At 41.7% G+C, this 23680-nt stretch overlaps 1 protein-coding gene and 1 long non-coding RNA gene across 2 annotated transcripts in view; one reads left to right on the top strand and one right to left on the bottom strand.

The window, feature by feature from the left end:
* LOC140910320 (uncharacterized) overlaps positions 1–3036 on the bottom strand; it is a 54921-nt gene extending 51885 nt beyond the window's left edge. The window contains exon 1 of the long non-coding RNA XR_012158533.1: positions 2582–3036. This is a non-coding gene — a long non-coding RNA (uncharacterized LOC140910320). The remainder of the gene's footprint in view (positions 1–2581) is intronic.
* Positions 3037–3266: 230 nt separating this feature from the next.
* Positions 3267–23680, top strand: part of ARSJ (arylsulfatase family member J) — a 54339-nt gene continuing 33925 nt past the window's right edge. The window contains exon 1 of the mRNA XM_073340972.2: positions 3267–4547. Coding sequence (XP_073197073.1) covers positions 4180–4547 — 368 coding nt within the window. The 5' untranslated portion in view covers positions 3267–4179. The remainder of the gene's footprint in view (positions 4548–23680) is intronic.

Here is a 23680-nt window from a genome sequence, read left to right as displayed (position 1 = left end):
TGAAAAATGGTCCAGTGGTTAGATTATTTGCCTCGCACTTTGAAGACCTGAGTTGAAGGCCCTGCTATGCCACAGACTTTCTGTGTTATCTTGGCTATGACACTTAGCTTCTCAGTTCTGTTCCCCATCCCCCAAATGGGGATAATAGCACTTCCCTGCCTCACTGGATGTTGTGAAGGAAAATACATTAAAGATAGGGAGGTGCTCAGGTACAATGGTGATATGAATACCTTAGGTACTCTCTAGTTACAGAGCCCTTACCACCAGATGATAACCCTTACACTAAGGTGATCCTCCCTGTGCCAGTTAAATTAGTTTTATGGCCTTTCTATGCCAGCAGCGTGGCACAAAGATGCTGCACCACACTGGCTTCTTATAAAGTAACAATTATATGCTGATATAATTATTTTACATATGAACTGACAGGTAAATTGCCTTCAAATACAGGTTTATGTGAATGTTAAATATTTTTTCATAAAGTAAAAACACTTCATGTAGTTTCCCTTCTAATTCAGTTTCTTTGGGCATTCTGAGCAGATTGTATAAATCATTGTTTACAAATACCAGTTGCTCAAAGAATTTTCTGAAGTGAAATATTAATGAAAGCCAGGCAAACACTCTTACTCCAAGGTCAGTATAATGCCATGCTGATGCAAGCCTATTTTGTAAAAACCAACAACTGTTTAATCAAGCATACATAGAATAGCAGTCAGGTTTTTAGACCTTTGACAGTGACAGCCATAGAATGTTTTCATTTGTTACTGAGTGATGACTAACACCATTTTGCATGAGTAAGGGAGCCACTTTGATAAGGCAGTACAGGAAAATAGGAAGGTGTGTTGTGTTCTTGTTTGGTTATACAGATGTTCCCCTGTTCATTATCCAAAGATAAATTCTACTGTGTCTGCACAGTAGCGTAAAAACCTTTTCAACTCAGCTCTCTCTTCTCTGACCCTATAGTTCTGTTCACTAGCATTAATCACTTACTCAGCAACGATCTTGGGGAGCCAACTCCCTGTTTATCTGAACATTTTGGACGTTCCCGAAATATTTGGGATAAATCAGGGACAGAAAATAACTGATACTTTTAAATATATATGGTTTGTTTAAATGATTATAAAACTTGAGGCCAAAGTTTGCCTGGTCTTAAATTACTAGCTAAATTGCCTGCAGTATTTCGAGTGTTGTTAGGCCTGGTTAGTCTATAGGGTGCTCTAAATATCTGTCCAGGCAAGGTACACTGTTACATTTGTTTTCTCTTTAGTTAATAAATGATGTATATCCCTGAAGAATCAATTATTAAAAGTGAAAGAATATTTTAAATCCAATTCACATTTCACTGTATATACTTTTTGTTTGTTGTTCTTTTTTGTATATATGAGAAAGCTATAAGTTAAGGTGTGAATTTAAACAGATATAGTTATACCAGTAAAAGTCACCTTGTGGCCACTCTCATTCCAGTATAAAGGCCTTTTTTCAGTTAAGCACATATCTCTTCAGAAGGGGTTTAAGCTAAACTGATTAAAAAGACATTCTTATTTTGGAATAAAAGTGTCCACACTACGAATTAAACCAATATGGTTATATTGGTATTGTTACACTAGTACAGTATAACTGGCAAAACTTTCCAGTGTAGACAAGCCCTTAAATTGGAGATCTAAAAGCACTGAATCCAGTTTTACTTTCCGGTTATTACTGCTGCAGTACTTGGGTTTCAGATGTTGTAGTGGAATGTTTATTTCTTTAAAAACAACTGTTTTCACTGGAAATTTTATATTTCCTGTAGTGTTATCAGTGAATGCAGAGTTATGTAACAGGAAAGCTGTGCCAAACAAATAGTGAAGTAGCAAAATGTGTAGTCTAAAGGCATAAGAACTTACAGTGTGAAAGATCAAAATCACACAATGTGAAACAGCTGGAATGCTTCACAGAATAGTTCTGGTTTTCAGTAATTTTTGGAGAAGCCTCATTTTTATAAAAATATAGAGCAAAACATTCCCGTTAGAAATCATTAACTCTTAACCACCCCTTCAAACAGAAATCAAGATGTACCACACTTTTTTGAAGCACTGTTATCTTACAGTACCTTCATGTGCAGCTCTTAGAAACTCAAAGAATCCTCATTAAGGTGTGAATTGGTTCGTATTCCATGTGGAGGAACACGAACCAATTCATACCTTAATGAGGATTCTTTGAGTTTCTAAGAGCTGCACATGAAGGTACTGTAAGATAACAGTGCTTCAAAAAAGTGTGGTAAATCTTGACTTCTGTTTGAATGGGTGGTTAAGAGTTAATGATTTCTAAGTAATGTAATTTGGGTAAAAGTTGTTCATGGTGATTCATATTAAATAGCTTAAACCAGCACATTTGCTTCAATTTAACTTATTCATGTATGAATGTAAGTTTCAGCATGCTTCAATATTTTTAAAGGTTTCAGAGCAGGGGTCTGACACCCAAATCAAAAGGGGAGGAGGTATGATGTTTAACAATAATTTGAAAAACTGCTGCAAACACACATTTTAAAACAAACAAACAAAAAGAGAGTTGCTGATAATTTTAACAGCATTCTCCTAACATTTACCTCAATTGCACCAGAATTAAAGACGTGGTAGTAAGTAGGCCTGGCTTGTGCCCGACAAATTCTGTACCTTCATATTTTCCAGCTTTGATAGTGACTGAGAAACCTCTGCAAAGGAGAAGGTGGAATGAAAGAAAAACCCGTCCGCTAGGAGCCATGGAGTTGGCCCCGGGAATGTTTTAAGAAAGGGAAGGAAAAATCAAAACAAACGGTGCCCTGCTGAGGTGGCTGCCAGGAATGCGCTGCCTGAGCTTTGGCACCGAGGACGCCTGAGAAGCGCACCGAGCAGTAAAGCGGCAAGGAGCTGGGCCTGGAGCTCCTTAGTCTGGCTCTCCAGCAGCTGGGCCCCGCCGTGGGAGAGTTAGTTCAGTTTCAGGCCCTGAGTGGCATTTTTTTTCCATAGCTGCGCAGCTGGAGCCTGGAAGGAGGCTCCCGCCGTCCGAGAAGAGAGGCAAAGGGTAGAGCCACCTGGAAAGGGGGCTGCGGCCAACAGGAAGAAGGGAGGAGAGGAAAAGAAAAGTGAAAGTCTCCAGCTAAGGAGCCCTGCCCAAGGGCGGGAGTGCGGACAGGCTGGAAGCAGAGGGGCAGAATCGAGTCGAGTGGAGGGGACAAGAGAGCCCAAGGGAAACGGGGGCCAGGGGAAGGGGAGGAGGCGTGGGTGGAGAAGATGGGACTGCAAGGGAGGGGAAGGGGAGAAATGGGCGACAGCGAGGAGGGCGAGCGAAAGAGGGGACCAAACCGAGGCGTGAGGGGAGAGGCGAAGCTGGGCTGAAAGCGGCGGGGCGCTGACTCCGGCGCTCGGAGAAGTTCTTCCGCAGGGCTCCGCTGCCCTGTCCCCTTCCTCCCCCGAGCCTCCGCCCGCTCAGCCCCGGCCGCCCCTCCTGGCCGGTGGGGGGTTGTACCCGAGCCAGTCGGCGGGGAAGCGGCCTCGAGTGGGGCTGGCCGGGGCTAGTGCTGGGGCAGCTCCCTCCTGCCGGGTCCCTGCAGGGGAAGCCTCCGGCCGGCCGGCCGGCCAGCGTGTACTCTGGGAGGCGAGGGGGAGGCTCCCGCCGAGCGGGGAGGGCGGAGGGAGCTGCTCGCCAGCGCAGGCGGGCGGAGAGCGGACTCGCGTCAGGGTGCGGAGCGGCTTGTTCTCCAGACTCTCCCTGATGCCCGGCGTGACACAGGGGGAGCGCCCGGCCGAGCAGGCGGGAGACTGGACTGGGGGAGCTCGGGGGCTTCTCCTCTAGCAGCAGCCGCCCCCCAGCTGAGAGGGGGCGCCTGGCGTTGTCCCCGCGGGCGGCGGAGCTCCCCGGCCGGGGACCCGACGAATCGCCCCGGCATGGGCGCAGGGTCACGGCAGCTCCCCTGGCTCCAGCAGGGACACCGGCGAAGGATGCTCTGATCCTGGCTTGGGCTTCGGCCATCCTCGGGCTTTTGGGGCTGGAGGAGGGGCTGGGGGTCTGCGCCCTGCCCCCGCCCCGCCTGCAGAGGCAGCTGAAGTCGGGATGAGCTGGGCTCCCCGTGGCTCGCCCGGGGTGGAAACCCCTTGAGGCTGCCCTCGCCTCCGGTGCCCAGAGCCTCTCTCTGTTGTGCGCTCTCGCCAGCCTTGGCCGAAGTGAATGGCCCCCAGTGGATGTGCACCGCACCACTGGCTCTGCAAGGGGACAATGCTAGCCGGGGGGCTGCTGGCCGGCTTCTCCGTGCTCAGCTTCCTCACCTACGGCTACTTGTCCTGGGAAACCCTCGGATCTAGCCTGGAGACCACAAGGGCCGAGCTTGGAAAGGAGCTAGAGGCCAGCGTACCCACCACTCAGCCTCACATCGTTTTCATCCTGGCTGACGATCAGGGATTCAGAGATGTAGGGTACCACGGATCAGAGATCAGGACACCAACTCTGGACAGGCTGGCTGCTGAAGGGGTTAAACTGGAGAATTACTATGTTCAGCCTATGTGCACGCCTTCCAGAAGCCAATTTATCACAGGAAAGTAAGTTTACTGCTTAATTAATTCCTCTCATCTTCTTAAATTTAATGCTGTAGCCTCTTCCGTCTTGAAGGCAGCACAAGCTCTCCAGTGATTAACATAATTAGAAAGAAATTGATCTTATCTTGGGGGGGGGAGAAGAACCTGTTGATTCACTTGAAAGTTTAATACATTTTTTTACTTGGACAAAAAAGACTTTTCCAGATTACTTTTATAACGGAATAAAGACCTGCACTCTGTAATCTTGTTAGCCAACAAGAAGTCAGCTGAATTACCCACTTCTTAATATAGTAGGAATTGATTTTCCCTTATATACATATAAGTTCTAGTTGTCACTTAATATATTTTGGTACTATGCATTCAGTGATCATCTAGGACAGTTATGTAACTTCCTTAGGGCAGATTGAGTACATGAAGTGACTTAAAGTTAAATTATTTTTTGGTGAAGTAGAATGAATGTTCCAAGTTGTTTCCATATATATTGCAATGTGCAAATTGTTGCTCTTCTCACTGTGAACCTTTCCTTAAGTGAAGTCTTTCTGTGATGTTATAGTAGGGTTCCACTGAATTTGTGCTATACACAAGCAAGGGGAATGTAGAATTTTGCAGGTATCTGAGCTGCGGTATCTCTCTTCTTACAAAAAGAAAAGGAGTACTTGTGGCACCTTAGAGACTAACCAATTTATTTGAGCATAAGCTTTCGTGAGCTACAGCTCACTTCATCGGATGCTCAAATAAATTGGTTAGTCTCTAAGGTGCCACAAGTACTCCTTTTCTTTTTGCGAATACAGACTAACACGGCTGTTACTCTGAAACCTCTCTTCTTACAATGTAATTGCCACTGTACAAACAGTTGTCTACGGTGCCACCAGAAAAGCTGCCACATGCAAAAATGGGGCTAAAGCTGTCTGACTTGCGCTACCTGGTACAGATTTAAAAAAAATCTGTTAGGTAGGTAATCAATATAACCAATTTAATAGTGTTGGCACAACTGGAAATGAAAAAAAAACAAAACCTGATTTTTAACGAAAACAAGCAAGTGGCCTAATGTTTTTCTTTGCCATGTGAAAAAACTTGATTTGATTCCTGCTCCCAATCTTCCATTTCCCAAACTTGCCAGAACAGGGAATTCTGCAGGGAAATTCACCATCAAGGGCTCTCAAACTATGAACCATATCCTAGTAGAGTTTGTGTCTTGTGGATATCTACCCCCTAGCTCACAGTAATATAACATCCTTGTGGCAACTGAAGTAGTAGTTTGTACAGAAAAGTAATATCGGGTTAATCTTTAATGTGTTTTTAGCTGCCTTTGCTGTAAAGTAGCAGCTGGAAAGAAGGGGTAGAGCCAGCACCATGTGATCAGCCAGTTCTCTGTAGACCACCAGCAAGTCTTCTGCAGACAACAGTTGTGAAACTACTGCTTTAAGAGTGGAATCTCATTCTGCACAACAGTGACTCATCCAGTCATTTAAAGAATGGCGTTGTTGGGTTCTAAAGAAATCAGGGTTCTGTGCAAGCCTTTTTGAGATTCGTGGCAGTTAGAGAAGGAGAAATTGGCGCATCATCAGGGCAAAAGGAAGAAAAACTAAGGAGAGAGATAAGTAACTTAGTTTATTTTACCCTTCCTTTAAAATATCTAATGTAAATAACTTTTTTTTAGGTTAATGAAAAAAAGAGAAAATAAAATGGGTACATTTTTCGGAACCCTACTCTTTTAATCAGGTTGCAAGGAAAGAGAGATCCTGAAAATCTGCCTCTTTAATTTTGGAACCTTGCGAGAGATTTGCCTACACTTCATTCATTTCATTTACTAACAGTCTGCTGGACTACCACCATTCAGACTTTTTTCTTTCCATTCTACTTTCAGAAGAAGGAACAGCAGAAGGAAAAGACTGCTTTACACAAATGAGAAATAGGGGAAGGAAGTGGTTAGGAGAGGCTAGGGCTGGGCAAGATATTAACAATGTAGAGCCAGAAGAATATTGTCATCCCTCTTTTGTATAAAGATGGGTGCCAGAGGTGATATGTTATGATGCTGTCTGCATAGAGGTAAAATAAGAATAAATAAGGGCCAGGACTAGAATACATTAATGACAAAAGAAATAAACCAGTAAAAATTGCTCTCATAATTAAGCCCTTTGTAGTCCTCTTAGGGTTCTACTTTCCCTTTAAATTCTGTGCATAATGTCCCTTGATGTTGATGACTCAAGGTGAGATTGAAAGCCTGAGCCAGTGGGTTTAATGCTACAGGAGATCTGCTCCCATGATAGCTGCATTGGGGCCAAAGGAGGGAGATAAGGCATTCAGCTTTCAGGAAGCAGGCTGTCCCTAGCTCTGCAGCTGGGGAACCAGGATTGCAACAAAGGACTGGGTGGATCTTTGATTCATACAGTTTTCACTGACCTGCTCTGCTCTTCATTCAGCCCTGGAACTAATTTGATTCCTTCCAAAGGTCCCATTCCTAGTTTGAAATTTCTAAAGATCTCTGTCTATTCTTGCTTTGCTATTTGAGGTACTGTTAAGTTGAGTTGGACAGTAGCTTGTTTATGTTTGAGGTGTTGCCAAGTGGGTATAACTTTGCAGCAAATAAGTTGTGGCAGGCGGGGGTTTCCCCATTGGTATAAGGCTGAACACAAAGGTTTAGGTCCTCTAAAGCTACCAGTATTTCTATGGTGTTTGTTTGGATTTTTACTTTCTCCATAAAAGTAATATGGAAGCATCAACAAGCCAAAATCTCAAATAGGCAGGGCCTGATTAAATTCATTCTAGCGTACTGAAGGAACTAGTTGAAGCAATCTCAGTTATCTTTGAGAATGCATGGTGGATGGATGAGGTCCCAGAGAACTGGGGAAAGGGAAATATAGTAGCTATCTTTTAAAAAGGGAACAAAGAGGACCCGGGGAATTACTGAGTAATCCACCTAACTTTGACACCTGGAAAGATACTGGAACAAATGATTAAATCAATTTGTAAGCATATAGAGGATAACAAGATTTTAAAGAATAGCCAGCACGGATTTGTCAAGAACAAATCATGTCAAACCAAAGTAATTTCCTTCTTTTGACAGGGTGACTGGCCTAATAAATGGGGGGGGGGGAGCAGTAGACATGATATATCTTGATTTTTAGTACAACATTTGACACAGTCCCACATGACATTCTCATAAGCAAACAAGGAACACGTGATGTAGATGTAATTACTAAAAGGTGGGTGCATAAGACCTCAACTAAAGAGTAGTTATGGTTCACTGTCAAATGGGAAAGATTATCTAGTGGAGTCATGTGGGGGTCAGTCCTGGGTCAGGTACTATTCAATATTTTCATTAATGGCTTGGATAATGGAATAAAGAGTTTGCTTGTGAAGTTTGCAGATGACATCAGAATGGGAGGAATGCAAACACTTTGGAGGACAGGATTGGCATTCCAAATTACATTGACAAGTTAAAGAATTGGTCTGAAATCAACAAAATGAAATTCAATAAAGACAAGTGCAAAGTACTTCACTTAGGAATCGTTGGCTACGTCGCAGTACTTCTTGAAAGGGCGCGGGGCAGAGAGGGGGAATGATTGAATTGAATATGAGCCAACAGTGTGATGCCATTGTGAAAAAGGCTAATATCATTCCAGGCTGTATTAACAGAAGTGTTGGAAGTAAGACATAAGAGGTAATTGTCCTGCTCTGCTTGGCACTGGTGGGACCACAGCTGGTACTGTGTCCAGTTCTAGTCGCCACACTTCAGAAAAAATATGGACAAATCAGAAAAAGTCCAGAGGAGAACAACAAATATGATAAAAGATTTAGAAATCTGACCTATGAGGAAAGGTTTAAAAAAAAAACAAAAACCTGGGCATGTTTAGTCTTGAGAAAAGAAGACTGAGGGGGGATCTGATAGTCTTCAAATATGTTAAGGGCTGTTATAAAGAGACACTGATCAATTGTTCTCCATGTCCACTGAAGGCAGGAAAAGAAGTAATGGACTTAATCTGCAGCAAGACAGATTTAAATTAGGTATTAAATTTCTAACTGTAAAGGTAGTTAAGTTCTGGACTAGACTTTCAAGGAAGGTTGTGGAATCCCCATTATTGGAGGTTTTGAAGAACAGGTTGGACAAACTCCTATCAGGGATGGTCTAGGTATACTTGGTCCTGCCTTAGCACAGGCAGCTGGACTTGATGCCCTCTTGAGATCCCTTCCAGCCTTACATTTCTATGATTCTATGAATCAGAATATTTCAGGACACATAGCTTGCTGAACTAGAGCTAAGGCAGAAGAGGCGGTTAGGGACTATTTAGAAAAGCTGGACGTGCACAAGTCCATGGGGCCGGACGAGTTGCATCCGAGAGTGCTGAAGGAATTGGCGGCTGTGATTGCAGAGCCACTGGCCATTATCTTTGAAAACTCGTGGCGAATCGGGGAAGTCCCGGATGACTGGAAAAAGGCTAATGTAGTGCCAATCTTTAAAAAAGGGAAGAAGGAAGATCCTGGGAACTACAGGCCAGTCAGCCTCACCTCAGTCCCTGGAAAAATCATGGAGCAGGTCCTCAAAGAATCAATCCTGAAGCACTTGCATGAGAGGAAAGTGATCAGGAACAGCCAGCATGGATTCACCAAGGGAAGGTCATGCCTGACTAATCTAATCGCCTTTTATGATGAGATTACTGGTTCTGTGGATGAAGGGAAAGCAGTGGATGTATTGTTTCTTGACTTTAGCAAAGCTTTTGACACGGTCTCCCATAGTATTCTTGTCAGCAAGTTAAGGAAGTATGGGCTGGATGAATGCACTATAAGGTGGGTAGAAAGCTGGCTAAATTGTCGGGCTCAACGGGTAGTGATCAATGGCTCCATGTCTAGTTGGCAGCCGGTATCAAGTGGAGTGCCCCAAGGGTCGGTCCTGGGGCCGGTTTTATTCAATATCTTCATAAATGATCTGGAGGATGGTGTGGATTGCACTCTCAGCAAATTTGCGGATGATACTAAACTGGGAGGAGTGGTAGATACGCTGGAGGGGAGGGATAGGATACAGAAGGACCTAGACCAATTGGAAGATTGGGCCAAAAGGAATCTGATGAGGTTCAATAAGGATAAGTGCAGGGTCCTGCACTTAGGACGGAAGAACCCAATGCACAGCTACAGACTAGGGACCGAATGGCTAGGCAGCAGTTCTGCAGAAAAGGACCTAGGGGTGACAGTGGACGAGAAGCTGGATATGAGTCAGCAGTGTGCCCTTGTTGCCAAGAAGGCCAATGGCATTTTGGGATGTATAAGTAGGGGCATAGCGAGCAGATCGAGGGACGTGATCGTTCCCCTCTATTCAACATTGGTGAGGCCTCATCTGGAGTACTGTGTCCAGTTTTGGGCCCCACACTTCAAGAAGGATGTGGATAAATTGGAGAGAGTCCAGCGAAGGGCAACAAAAATGATTAGGGGACTGGAACACATGAGTTATGAGGAGAGGCTGAGGGAGCTGGGATTGTTTAGCCTGCAGAAGAGAAGAATGAGGGGGGATTTGATAGCTGCTTTCAACTACCTGAAAGGGGGTTCCAAAGAGGATGGCTCTAGACTGTTCTCAATGGTAGCAGATGACAGAACGAGGAGTAATGGTCTCAAGTTGCAGTGGGGGAGGTTTAGATTGGATATTAGGAAAAACTTTTTCACTAAGAGGGTGGTGAAACACTGGAATGCGTTACCTAGGGAGGTGGTAGAATCTCCTTCCTTAGAGGTTTTTAAGGTCAGGCTTGACAAAGCCCTGGCTGGGATGATTTAACTGGGAATTGGTCCTGCTTTGAGCAGGGGGTTGGACTAGATGACCTTCTGGGGTCCCTTCCAACCCTGATATTCTATGATTCTATGATTCTATCTTAGACGGGTACTGAGAGTGGTTTGTTCTTGTGAGAAGAAATCTTACGGGATATGTACATCCCATGTGTTGGAATATCAATAAAATATACAGAGATAGGAATGTGTCATCGGGAAAGGCTGCGGTGAAATACTACCATTTGACTGACTGCTACATTTAAGAGAAAAAAAAAGAAGAACTTGTGTAAACACCGTAATTAGGAAATGCACTGTGGCAGTCTGAAAATTGTTTCATTTTTGAAAATGTTTTGACATTTAAAAAAAATGCAGGCAGACTATGATGGATGGTATACAAGAAGGCCTTGATAGAATAGTGCAGATCACCCAAACATTGGAAATATTTGAGATACATTTTTGTATAAAAAAGTGTGTACATATGAGTAAGCTGAACAAATAGTACAATATGCAGTACTTGATTTAGTCACATGTGATACTGCTACCGACTTCCTATTAAAACCAAGGATTACTTTGAAACATGCAAAATACAGTTTGCCAATAGAGTCTTTTTGAGAAATATCAAAATATTAGAATCCAGAGAAGGAGCCTTTCTTTGGATAAAGTATTGCTGAGGTATGAAGCCTTTGGAGGTGATGAGTGTGATGAATGTCATCTGGTACAGCCAAGGGCAGGTACGTGCTTGAGTGAGGTGGTGATGCATCTGCTCTGTCGATAGCCAATTTAATAAAATAATTAGAAAATTAAAGTAATACTATAATTAGAAAAAAGTAATTTATGAGTATAATAGATTCATAAGCTATACATGTTTTTGGAGGCAAAGGTCAATAGTTGCATTTCCTGTGCTGTATCTATGTAGTTGGTTGAAGACCATGGCACTTGCCACCTTTGGCCTAGATAATGCATTGGAATATGCTAGTCTGCTCCCTTGAGAGTCTCTTGACATCCATAGGACTTGGAGTTCCCACTAATCCATTTTGAGGGTCAGAGAGTACTGTGGCTACCAAACGTTGGATAGAATGCCTATGAATCACAGAAACTCTGCACTGAGTTCAAGAATGAGCTTTGCCTTATGGAGGCTAGTCCTTTTGCGGACTTCTTCTGCTCAGTGGGTAGAGGTCTGTGTGCCTGAAGCCAAAGATGTTGAGGTCTCTTTTCTGTGTCCTTGTATGTATCTTTGGGTGATGACTGTAATGTCTATCTGTATGCACTGAGTAAGGGTTCCTGGAAATAAGGGAGGGAGAGAATTTTTTAAAAAATAGCTGAATTTAAAGAATTCCTTTTCTTGTGGTGTTTTGTCCCTCCACTGTCCTCTGTTCGTGCAGACAGTAATGTCCAGTTAATGGACTCCTAAACTCTAAAATGCAATATACTCTTAAGATATCAAAAGTCTTGTTGTATCACTTTATTTCTAATGCACCACCAATAAATAAATAAATAAACCAAATAAACACATAATGGAGCAAAGCATAGGGTGGCGTGGTGCCTGGTTTTCGACCAGAAAATCTGGTCAAGAAGGGGACTTGACAATGTCCAGTCAGATCTACTGACTGGACGCCCAAAGTCTGGGTACTGCGAGTGGTGGAGGCACTGGGTCATCACCTGCTCCAGCCCTTATTCAGCCAGGCCTGCTTACTACCTTGTCGGGCGACTGCAGCTCCCAGCCACAGCTCCACAGGCAAGTCCCTCCTGACCTGGGGGATGTGGAGGTCAGGGGAAAAGCAGTGAGCGACGGACGGGAGAAGAGGAGTGGATGGGGTGCGGACTCGGTGAAGAGGCGGGGCAGAGGCAGGGTTTTGTGGGGAATAGGTGGGGCAAGTGTGGCATCTCAGGGGGAAGAGGCGGGACGGGGAAGTTCCGGCGCTCCTGCTGGAGAGTCTGGTTTTTAAATATTACCCAGTTGTCAGCCCTACCAAAGCAGTGGGGAAATACACAACATATACATATGAAAGATTAGTAAGGATAGGGAAGGAGTGATTAGCAGAGTATGGAGTGTAATATGCAATCATATTTTTCATGCATCAGTTTTTAATTATACTTATAAGAACATTGTCTGGTAGTTTAGGCCCAAAACTTGCAACCCAAATATGGTAGCATTGTATAGGATGCAAAATCTGTACCTAATTAGAAAGGTGAAACTGACTGATCAAATTTTCATTGTCCCAGATGTGTGAAATTAAAAAAATGAATGAAACACCATACATGGTCAAACATAAATTATACTTTAGAAATATTCTAGTTTTAAACAAAGAAATTTATTGTTAATTACATTGGCAAGGAATTTTAAATTTGTGATTTTTAATTTGACTTTTTTTCTCAAACCTGGCAAAACCATTTTGGAAAAAAAGAAGGATCTTGTGTAATAGAGGTGTCAGCATAAAAAGTGCATTGTAGACAGTACATATGGGATCTATTAAGACTTGCAAATGCACTTCAAAGTCTATTAATTCAATACTCAACATCCCTTGCACATATCTGTTTGGTAATTGACCATGTGTACTTCTGACATTAATAGTAAGTAGTAAGCTGATGAAGGAATAAACATTGGTAGGCTCTCATGATCAAAACTCTGGTATTTGAATGCATCTTCCCTAAAAAAGACCCTCTGAAGTGAATCAACACTCAGGTTATTGAGTTATGTTTCCTGGGGGGAAAATGGCCTGGAAAGGACGCTGATTAGCTAGATGCAGAGTGATAAAGACACTCAGTTGTATCACCCAAAAGATCTAAGATAGTTTGGGGCTTAAAATTTGAGAAACTAAATTCAAATGCTAGTAGATTACTTTTCGTGTGATAAAAGTAGCTAGTGGTCAACCTTACATACTGCAGCTCAGAAGAGGAAAAATGCCCACTTTGCACCTCTGTTATTTCTTGTATTTTGTAACAATGATCTCAATCAAGATTCCAGATTTTTGTTTTTATTTTAATTTTGTTTTAAATCTGTTCTTCTGTTGTTTTAATAGTTTCTGTTTCCATGTCCAAGTTTGTAATATTAGGGCACCTGCCCATGTTGGAGTAAATTTGTGCTAAAATGTTTAACAGTGTATAGAGGTATTTGAACATATGGCACCCAAAATTTATGATAACTGTTGTGGAAATTCAGTTGAAACTTGCTTATATTTATTGCTTTCCTGCTGCCTATTTAGACCTGTTATATCTGTAAAGAAATGCAGTCTACAGAGAGATTTAGTGAATTAAGCAAATGGTTATAGTAACAATTTATAAAATATGCAATATATGTGCCCTCTTTTCTGGTTCTATTGGGAGTGTGTAAACTAATTGTCAGGAAATCACGTATTTATGTGTATAGGCTCTTGTCACCATAATATCTGGCTGCAGGTCAAAAAGGAAATCCCTGGTAGATCTGGGAAACAAATCTAGATTCTAGACTGTCTGAGTTGTAGTTCTGTGTCTTAAGTACAAAACTGTCCTTTCTTATTTAAAATGACTGTTTCAGATTAACTTTAAGTGAATAGGGATTATAAATTCCTTCAGTATACTATGCGCATGTAGGCCTACATTTTTAACTCAAAGGCCAGACACCAATATACAGAAACCACATGGACAAAATTGTACCTGCACAGTTTCATGATTAATACATCTATTTGTGTTAGATGTTCACACAAATAAGAATACACTGTTTTACAAATGGACTTCTGGCCTCCAGTTTGATACATCTGGCCCATACAACATATATTTATTTTGATTTATAAACATCCAGTGCCTATTACACATACTGGGCACTTTGAAAGTTTTTTAAAATTCATCAAACAAAAAAACCGCTCCCAGAAGTCCCATCTCACATAAATAAAAAGAAAATCCACCAAACTGGGAAAAAATCCTTTTCAGGTCTGACTTCCCCTTCACACTTCAGCCTTTCCCAAATCTTTAGCCAAAGGGATGGATAGGCTTGCAATGTGCCTGGAAGGTCAACAGTTTCAGGCTTCTCTTGTACCCATATGCACACACAGATGACCATTGTGTAGACACAAAGAGGTGCACATGCAAAAGGAAGACCCTTCAAAAATCTGGTTCATAAATGCTTATTGAGTTCTATCAATGTCCACCATATCATGATAAATGTTGTGTTAGAACTCATATTGTGGTGGCACTTGCATATTGTGGTGGCTTCAATGCAGCTTCCTCCTGAGAAGGAACACTTCTCATGATGTTGTTTCATTGAGGCAACCAGGCTTTGTTCCAGTTCTTTGTTGCACTGTTTGCATTTTGCACACATGCCTCTCTTACCCACAGGTAGAGGAACTTCATTAAAATATTCCCAAACTGGGTCTCTTTTACGGCCTGATGCCATTATAGGTTTTCCCTTCTAGGGAAAGAATGGTATGGTAGATCTCAAATCAATGAAGGCTACACTCAGAAAGACCTCAAGACTTCCGGAAAATGCTGCTCAAACAGTTTCACTTCTGTTTCTACTGCCTGTCCCTCCCTTCTCACATTTATCTCCAGACTTCTCCTCATCCAGATCTATTCCGCCCCCAACAATCTTCTAGTCACTGAACTTTTTGAAAATTTGCACTTTTAGAGGGAGGTAAGGGATTGACTCTGTACACAAATTTGCAGAGGGACAATAGGTTTGAGCTCTGTTATTTCTCACCTCTATATTTATTTTAAAATATTTTTGCTGTTAACAAGCATGCTATCTCTGGGGCCACAAATCCATAGTTTGAGAACTGCAAAATTAAGCATTCCTGATGGTATCTTGTAGACTGAGCACTGTGTCCTATTGGGCAAATAGAAAAATTAACCTAAATAATCTATACAGAAGCCCCTCGAACCCGATAAGATTGGCTCCCTAACCCATGAACTACTGGAACTCATTTACAAAACTTTTCTTAAATATTACATGAATATATTGTCTCATATTATAGAACTAGAATTTATAATCCCTATTCCATGATGAGATATCTTTGAGCTATAATGAATGTCAATTAAAACTATCTTTAGATATGTTTTTTGAAGAAAAAACTTCTTATCAAAAAATCTGATTTTAAATTAAAAAAAATATTTTTATCCACCCTTTTTTGTAACAATTGCAAAGTTACAAGTACCTTGTTTTGGAAAATAGATTTTTTGGTTTCAGTGTAAAACCTAGTTGCCGATACATTTAATCCTTTTTTAATATCTAAGATAACCTATATGTGTAAATGCCCCTTGAACTAAGAATGCTTTAATTTTTTAGCAGCAAGTTTAATTAGTTGTGCTGTTCTTGCTTTCAGTTTATGGACTACTCTCTGTTGCACAATTTAGCTGAGGCTTTTCAGAGTGTTTTAAAAGGAAAGCTTTTTATCAAATATATGGTGAGCATCAGAAACTCCTAGTTGCCTACAGTGAATTAACTCTTAAAACAGCCAGGCTGTTCCAGGTCCTCTGACTTGATTGCTTTTGGTTGTGGAAAATGGAAGAGATCACTAGAGCCGGAATTTGGGAAAGTAATATATTGTTGAAAATGGCAACGCCTCTATAAAATTACCAGGTGCCCATTCTTAAGTTTATCCTCTGCATTTCAGATTTATGTATGCTAGCCTTCCCCACCCTTCATGGTTATTCTCTAGAAGTGACCTGACTCTAAAAAATAACATCTAAAGTATGCTATGTTCCACCAGCAGCTGGATTTGGGATTGAGTTTAGGTGTGAATTTTATGTGTGTGCCTGGAGTATTCCCCCTTTCATTTGAAGATACAAACCAAACCTTATGCTGACCATACATTTTTTTTCATGATATCCAGGCTTTCCAAAATACTATGACGACATGTACTGTTAAAAAAAGAAACTGGAAAACTAGACAAAGCTGCACCATTAGCAGAATTATTGAAATTTCTTGATCTTGGGGAATATTTTCTTATTTTTAAATATTATTCCTCTTCAGACAGAGAGAGAGATTTTTCCTATATTATTAATACATACATCTTAAGAGGGGGGTGGTGGGGAAATTAATTAGTTATAAAAAGAAAAATCTATTGTCAAGTCTGGTATAATTTGTGCCTTTCCTGATCTGAATCGTTCTTGCTATTGTAAACCTTGGAGAGTTTCAGTTGTGTGTTCTATGCTATATGATAGCCTAGAAATGGGCACTATTTTGATTTATATGGATTACAAAGATTCTTTCAAAAAGGAGTTCAAAGCCATTGCTGAGGCTAATTAGATTGTATGCAAGCAACCCCCTTGCTCACATTTTAGACTAAGGAAAATGGGAATGGTGGACATGCATCTTACTTGCTTGGCTGTCAAGTTGGAAGAAGCCCTGATGCATTTTTTAGGCTGTGGGAGAAGACGAACTGCATTCAGGTATGCCGTGGGTAGTATTTGCAGCATAATCTTTTTCAGTTCTTGTGGTGCTTTTGGTTGTAATAAGCAAAAAGATAAGCTTATTTATAGTTATTGTTTATTTGATTATCTTTCTCTTTAATTTCTATCAACCAGTGCAGTAACTCAATAGGGAACATCTTATCCTCAGATGTTAGGGCCTGATTCAGCACTAGGCTAGTTCAGCTTTATGATAGAGTAAATCCAATTACATGACATAAAAGAGGAGCCGTCAGTTCTGAATCAGGTACTTGTTTATAATGAGAAAGAAATTAACATAATAGACAAGTATACAGAAAACTTCCAAATGAGAGGTTCAGCCCAGTTCTATAACCCCAAGATGTAGAATCCTAGCTTCTCAGACGCTTTCTCCTCCCTCCATCTCCCTAGCAGCCCTTCCTTGGTGACAGGTTGAGAGTGAAGCTGAGCTGGTATTTACTCTTTGTTTGCTGGGTGTTGTACTGTGCAACACTACCCTATATCTAACAATAAACTTTTATTTAAGAGAATTTTGGTTAAGGGTGTAGACACTTAAACTGGACACAGCTGTTATTAGGTGCTGTAAAAATGTGGAAACTGATTTCTGAACCATAAGAGAGAAGGAAGCAGAAATGGGTGAATTATTTGGACAAGGGTGGGAGGCACAAGAATGGAAATTGTGATTTCTTTTCCCCTTCACAAACAATACTGCAAAGAAGTAGTGTGAATTGAGTGTGGGCCAGTGTGCATTCCTGAAAATTTTCTGCTGCACTCCCTACTTGATGAAATTATACATTAGTGTTTGTGTTTTTTCTGTCTTCTTTTATTCTATTTTCATTATGGTGTTATAATAATCCAGAATTCATATGTAGTGGAAAACTAACCTTTCCTTCTGTGTGTAGTGTACATAGAGAAAAGTTTTCCTTGAGCTTTTTTTATTTTATTTTAATTTATATCTCCTGCTTTGATTTGCCCTATTTTTGTTACTGTAAGTAAGAGACTTCTGGTAAGAATAAAGAGAATTAGTCTTTCTGATGTAATGAAGAATGATTTGACCAAGACTCCTCAGCCATCAGTATTAAATATATGTATGCTGTAATGCTACAAACAATGAGATTTTACTGTAATGATTAAGATCATGTGTAATACTGTTTGTCACTGTTTCGGCCCAATTTGAGTTTTGACTCTCTTTGAGGCTTCACTTTATATCCTTTGGCAGTAATTGGCCCCACTGAAACTGCATATGGCAACTCTTAAGATTCTGTTTTGACTCTAATTCTTTTTTGTTTCTGTGTTGCCATCTGGTACAGTTGTCATGTGTCATGAATTAGGCTTCCATTGTAAGAAGAATTATGCTTGAATTTTTTTATCCCTTCTGTCAGATCCTGATATTTTACTGTCTGGTTGAAATGTTGTTTTGGAGGGCCCTGTCTGAATCTAGCCTAAGTTGAATTGCTGTAGATTGGCACAAGACAGTGGTGGTGAGGCATGATTCCTTAGCTTAGGTATAAATGGGTCAAATCTTTCGGTAGCTGATTCTGTTAGGAATATTTGGGGTCACTTTGGATTCCAAGCTTTCTCTGTTAAAGCATGTTTCCGCCACAGAAAAGCTTGGCTTGTGTCCATCAGGAAAACAGCCAAAGTAATGTGTTTTCTGTGACTAATCCCAAGACTCTTCTTATCCATGTTGCTATTACAAACCAACAGGATTTCTTCAGTGCTCTTTTTGATGGTTTGCCTGCTGTTGCTATTAAATGTAACCTTGAAGAGCACCACAATTTGACAGCCTGTATTCTTGCTGACAGTGTTACATTCTCTCAGTTGGCACAGTATTTGTTAGTGAGTTGAGTTAAAAATTTTGTTTTCATACATACAGCCTTTCCTGTGCTGTTCACTCTGAAAAATAGGTATGTGAAAATGGCACTTGCTTACTCAACAAACATTTCCTGAATGTGATCTAGTCATCTCTATTCACTTCTGTAACAAAAAATATGTTTTGCTATTGTTATCCCAACATAGATAAAAGAGAGTGAATTGGATTCCATTCCTCCTTCTGTGCTAACACGATTAATAAAATGTCAAATGCTCTGAAGACAATGCAGTTGCATCGGTATCACTGAGGACATAACCTGGCCTGCTGAATCGTTATTGCTGGTAGTGATATACAAGAAGGAAAGAACGTGGTTTTACTATGATAGCCCAAGGAGAATTTCAGGGTTAGCAGCTGGGTTATATACAGAGTGTGTTGTAGTGGTTAGAGCACAGTATTGGGACCTGGGCACCTTCATTCTTCTGTTGACTTGCTGTGTGGTCTTGAGTTGATCACCTAACCTGCCTGAGTTTTACTTTACCCATCTGTCAAGTAAGTGTAATGATATTTACCATACAGGAGCATTGCAAAGATAAATTAAGTGCTGCAGTAGTCATCTATTTTAGGGAATTATGGTGGTAAAGCTCCCAATCACTGCTTTGAAAATATACTGCATAAAATGTTTAAAACATTCTAGCAAATATGTATTAGAAATTGGGGGTGGGAGAGTTAACCTCCTTATTATTTTGTCTTTGCTACTACAAGTCAAATATCAAAAAACAGGGAAGAGAAACTAACTTATAAAGGTTTCAGAGTAACGGTAACTTATAAAGTAACTTATAAAGGGAAGCTGCCTTTATCCTAAGAGTCCTTGGCACACAGAAAGAATTCAGGAGCTTCTAAAATGAAGGTATCTGTCACACTGTATCTGTAATGTAAGAGCTGGTTCTCCTGTTGAGCTCATCTTCTCTTCAAACCAGTCCATGCTTCATTGATTTACTACAAGTTCTGGAATCAGTTCTTCTGTTGCTTCCAGCTTGTATTTGCTATATAGTGAACAGGGCCGGCTCTAGGTTTTTTACCGCCCTATGCTCCGAGAGCACAACTGCCCAAGCAAAAAAAAAAAGGGGGGGGGCGCGGAATGCTGCCCCTGGAATTGTGCTGCTCCAAGCACGTGCTTGCTTTGCTGGTGCCTAGATCTGGTCCTGATAATGAAATCTATTACACCTTGATTTGCAACCTGATATGAGAGGTGTTTTTAGGAAAGCAGATGTTTTATTCACATCTACAGTATCCTGCTGCAGAATGCTCTAAACAATGACCAGGTTTGTTGGACTTGGCTTGTATAGCCAATGTTCCATTAGCGGGGTGGAGCTTGTCATTTTATGGAAAGGAACTATTTAAACATCAAACTACTCAGCTTGGCTCTTTTTCTGTTGTTGTCTCTGTATCTCTGTTCTTGTTGCTCAGCAAAGTGAACCATTAAGAAAGCAGAGTGAATGGGGGCATGTGGCTATATGTATTTTACCTTTTAGATATATTCCATATGAAATATAAATATAAACCAATTGTCTTCCTTTCTTACTGCTCAGGCATTTATTATATTTTAAGCTTTGGATCAAGCTGTAGGTAAAATATTTTCCTATGTAGTTCTTTGTATTGGTAACTCTTTTAAGCTTCATTTCTTAAGCAAAATGTTTTCAGATAAAGGCCTCAGGGGATGGGGAAGATTGTTTTTTGGTTTACAGTTGGTTAGTTCTTTTTTCCCCCCCGGGTCTACGTGGTTCTTGTTTTGCAAACACAGTAACAAGTAACCCATCCTCTTAGCTCGTGGCATTATAGCCTGCAGAAAACGGATGGCATAGATGCATTCTGACATAACATGCTTCAAATGCAATCGTTCTTCTGAATTAATAGTATGCATAGATAGTTTGACAGTACTGATAGTGGGTGTTTTAAATATCAGTATCGTCTTTAGATGTTAGAAGCAACTCTATAGTTCAGAGTAAACTTTGTTCATTTCCCAACACAAACAAAAATACCCTCATTTACTTAGGGCCAGTTTGTGATTCACTTTAATGACCTCCCCTCTCTCTCCCATCCCCCCGCCCCCCCTTCCTATCGTCAGCGCTCCAGCCAGCAGAGCTGGGTGGGCACAAAGTAAGGAAGGTAGATTGAGTGAAGCTGCAGTAACTTATTTCCTCCAACAAGCAGGGCAGGATTTTGACTCTGACTCATTGTTTATTCCTGGGGCTTCTCCTGGGACAAGGACTCATTCTGTCCCTTAGCGATAAGGCTGTTCAAATGTATTTCCTCACAAAAATGCAAATGCTAAAGAGCAAGAAAATCATGAATCACTTGCAACCACTGCTAATTTCCATATACTAGCCCATTATTGTTCAACCACATTAACACACCAGTGCTCTGGTACTCTCAGTTTTAATTCATCCGTGCTATCTGTCTCATCATATCAAACCACATCACATCAAAGCAAGCCATAAGCAATGTATAGGTGCTGGCCCTTTGCACAGAAATGAATTTCATCCTTAATGAGCACAGAACAACTTCAGGGACCACTATCTCAATAGAAGGAGGGGGCTTCCATGGAGCAACATCCTGAAAAAACTCATAAAAGATCTTTTTGCAGCTGGCAGTTCTTCTTGCAAGCAGCTATCTATGGAGATTTAAAAGATAAGAGTTTTTGTCAAATGTCTATTGGGTCTCATTAGATTTCCAGAGATTAGGGATCAGACTTAACGCAGGTGTTTCCTCTGCTCCAGTGGTTCTCAAACTTTCATACTGGTGACCCCTTTCACACAGCAAGCCTCTGAGTGTGACCCCCTTTCTAAATTAAAAACACTTTTTTTATATTGAACATTATTATAAATGCTGGAAGTGAAGCAGGGTTTGGGAGTGGAGGCTGGCAGCTCGCAAACCCCATGTAATAACCTTGTGCCCCTGCCCCCCCCGAGGAGTCACAACCTCCAATTTGAGAACCCCTGCTCTACTTTAAGTTGTCACTGTGTTTATTAGCAATGTGACCTTTGTCTTCATTTGGACTGTGTCCCTCAAAATGGCATCATCACCTGTCATCAGGAAGAAAAGCATTTGACTTAAGGAGTAAGTAGCAGACCCCACTTTAAATGGTGCATGGTGGGTTCCCCTACTCACTCTTTCAAAGAGTACATTTTCTACCTCCTATCTCATAATAAGTTAAGTCTTTTGCAGAAATGAAAACACCAACGTTATGTCATGATAGACTTTTGAAAAGGAATTCTTCAACCTCTTCCACTGCATCCACCTCATTCAAAGAGGCCAAGAACTACCATTCAGGCAGGAATTCCCATTTCTGGATCACAGCGTTTTGTCTTTATTTCTTGTAGGGTCAGGGGTGAAAGTAATATAAAAGACTTATCGCTACGGGGGGCCAGCTCCGGGCCCTCAGAAGGGGTGGGGCCTCGGGAAGAAGGGGCGGGGCTGTGGGTCAGCTTTCACCAGCCAGCCCTTCCATGCTGCCCGGCCCATGCCACCTGGGGCTCTGGTGGTGATTTAAAGGGTCCGGGGCTCAAGCCGCTGTGCTGGTCAGGAGCCCCAGGCCCTTTTAAATCGCCGGGCCCTGGGACAGCTGCCCCTTTAGCCCTCCTCTGTCGGTGGCCCGAGGGGGAGGGGCAAAAGGGGCAGCAACGTTAAAGCACTGCTGTGGCAGCTCTTTAACATCAACTGTGTATGGGCCGGTACCGGAGGCCACTTCTTACTGGTATGCCGTACTGGCCTATTGCCTAGGGTGTTCTTTTATGTTAATTCAAAATATCCAGCTATTGGGCCAAAGTCAGCCACTCGGTAATTTCACTGAAATCATTGGTGTTACTCTAGATTTATGTTGGTGTAACAGGGTAGAATTCTTAACATTATTATTCAAACTCACTTATATAGTACTGTAAGGGCATGGCTACACTGGAAACTTCAAAGCGCTGTTGTGGGAATTCTTCCACGGTAGCACTTTAAAGTGCGAGTGTGGTCACACATGAGCACTGGGAGAGAGGTCTCCCAGCGCTCCTGGTAATCCACCTCCACTCCTTCCTAGGCATTATGTATGTGTGCAACTGATTCTTCCTAAGTGGAGTACTTTGCATTTGTCCTTATTGAATTTCATCCTATTTACTTCAGACCAGTTCTCCAGTTTGTCCAGATTGTTTTGAATTTTAATTCTATCCTCTAAAGCTCTTGCTACCCCTCCCAGCTTGGGATCATCTGCAAACTTTGTAAGTGTACGCTCTATGCCATTACCTAAATCACTGATGATGATATTGAACAGAACTGACTGGACCTAGAAATGATCCCTGCAAGACCCTACTTTGGAAGGTCATGCCCTTCCAGCTTGACCTTGAACCATTGTTATGGAATGCTTTTAACAACAAAGGGCCCAAGCCTGCAAAACCATTGGTATGTCCCTGGAACTAGGTGTATGAGTAAGTAGTAATCATCTGAGGAAGGGTTTGCAGGCTTAGGTCTATAACCACTAGTATATTAAGTTCTACATTCACCAAGCAAAGCAGGAGTTTAAAAAAATGTGGCCTAGTTGGCCTTCCTCCTGAATGTATTTACTTTACATCCTTGACGTACGTTTCTTGACCTTGATTTTGTATGTGTAACTTTTACACTTCCTCCAATCAACTGCGGCTTTTACAAGAGTAAATACTGGAATAACTTTGCATCTATACTTTTCTTCTAAGAACTTCACTGTCTGTCTGGATGAAGTATTCGATTCAAAAAGTGCAAACACAGAACTATACAGGTGCAGCAGCTCTGTGAAGGGCTGACTCTATTCAGATGACATACTCATCTGCTGGACTGGGAACCACCCCCTCCCCCACGTACACACACACACACATACCATCACCACCACCGCCCTTCATTAGGTATAAACAGATGTGGAGGATTTGATTTTTCACTGTATCTGAGCTCTGCTTCAATGCGGTGGAGAGTGAAGGCTTCCACAGAGCTGTCACAGTGCCTTGATTCTCAGTTGCCCAGGACAGCTTTAGCTTATGCTGCTGGAGAATCAAGTATAATAGAGCTTCCTTCCACCACCCCTTGCCTCTCTCCTCTTCTCTGCAGTCACGATGCCCTCTCCCCTTTCTCTCTTCTGCTGGAGTTGAAGGTTCTGGCACAAGAGGCAGCAGAGCTGATGCAGGAGGCAGGGGACCCACCT

This window comes from Lepidochelys kempii, chromosome 4 (genome assembly GCF_965140285.1).
Source record: "Lepidochelys kempii isolate rLepKem1 chromosome 4, rLepKem1.hap1, whole genome shotgun sequence".
NCBI lineage: Eukaryota > Metazoa > Chordata > Testudines > Cheloniidae > Lepidochelys > Lepidochelys kempii.
This window is presented reverse-complemented; position numbering and strand designations above follow the sequence as displayed.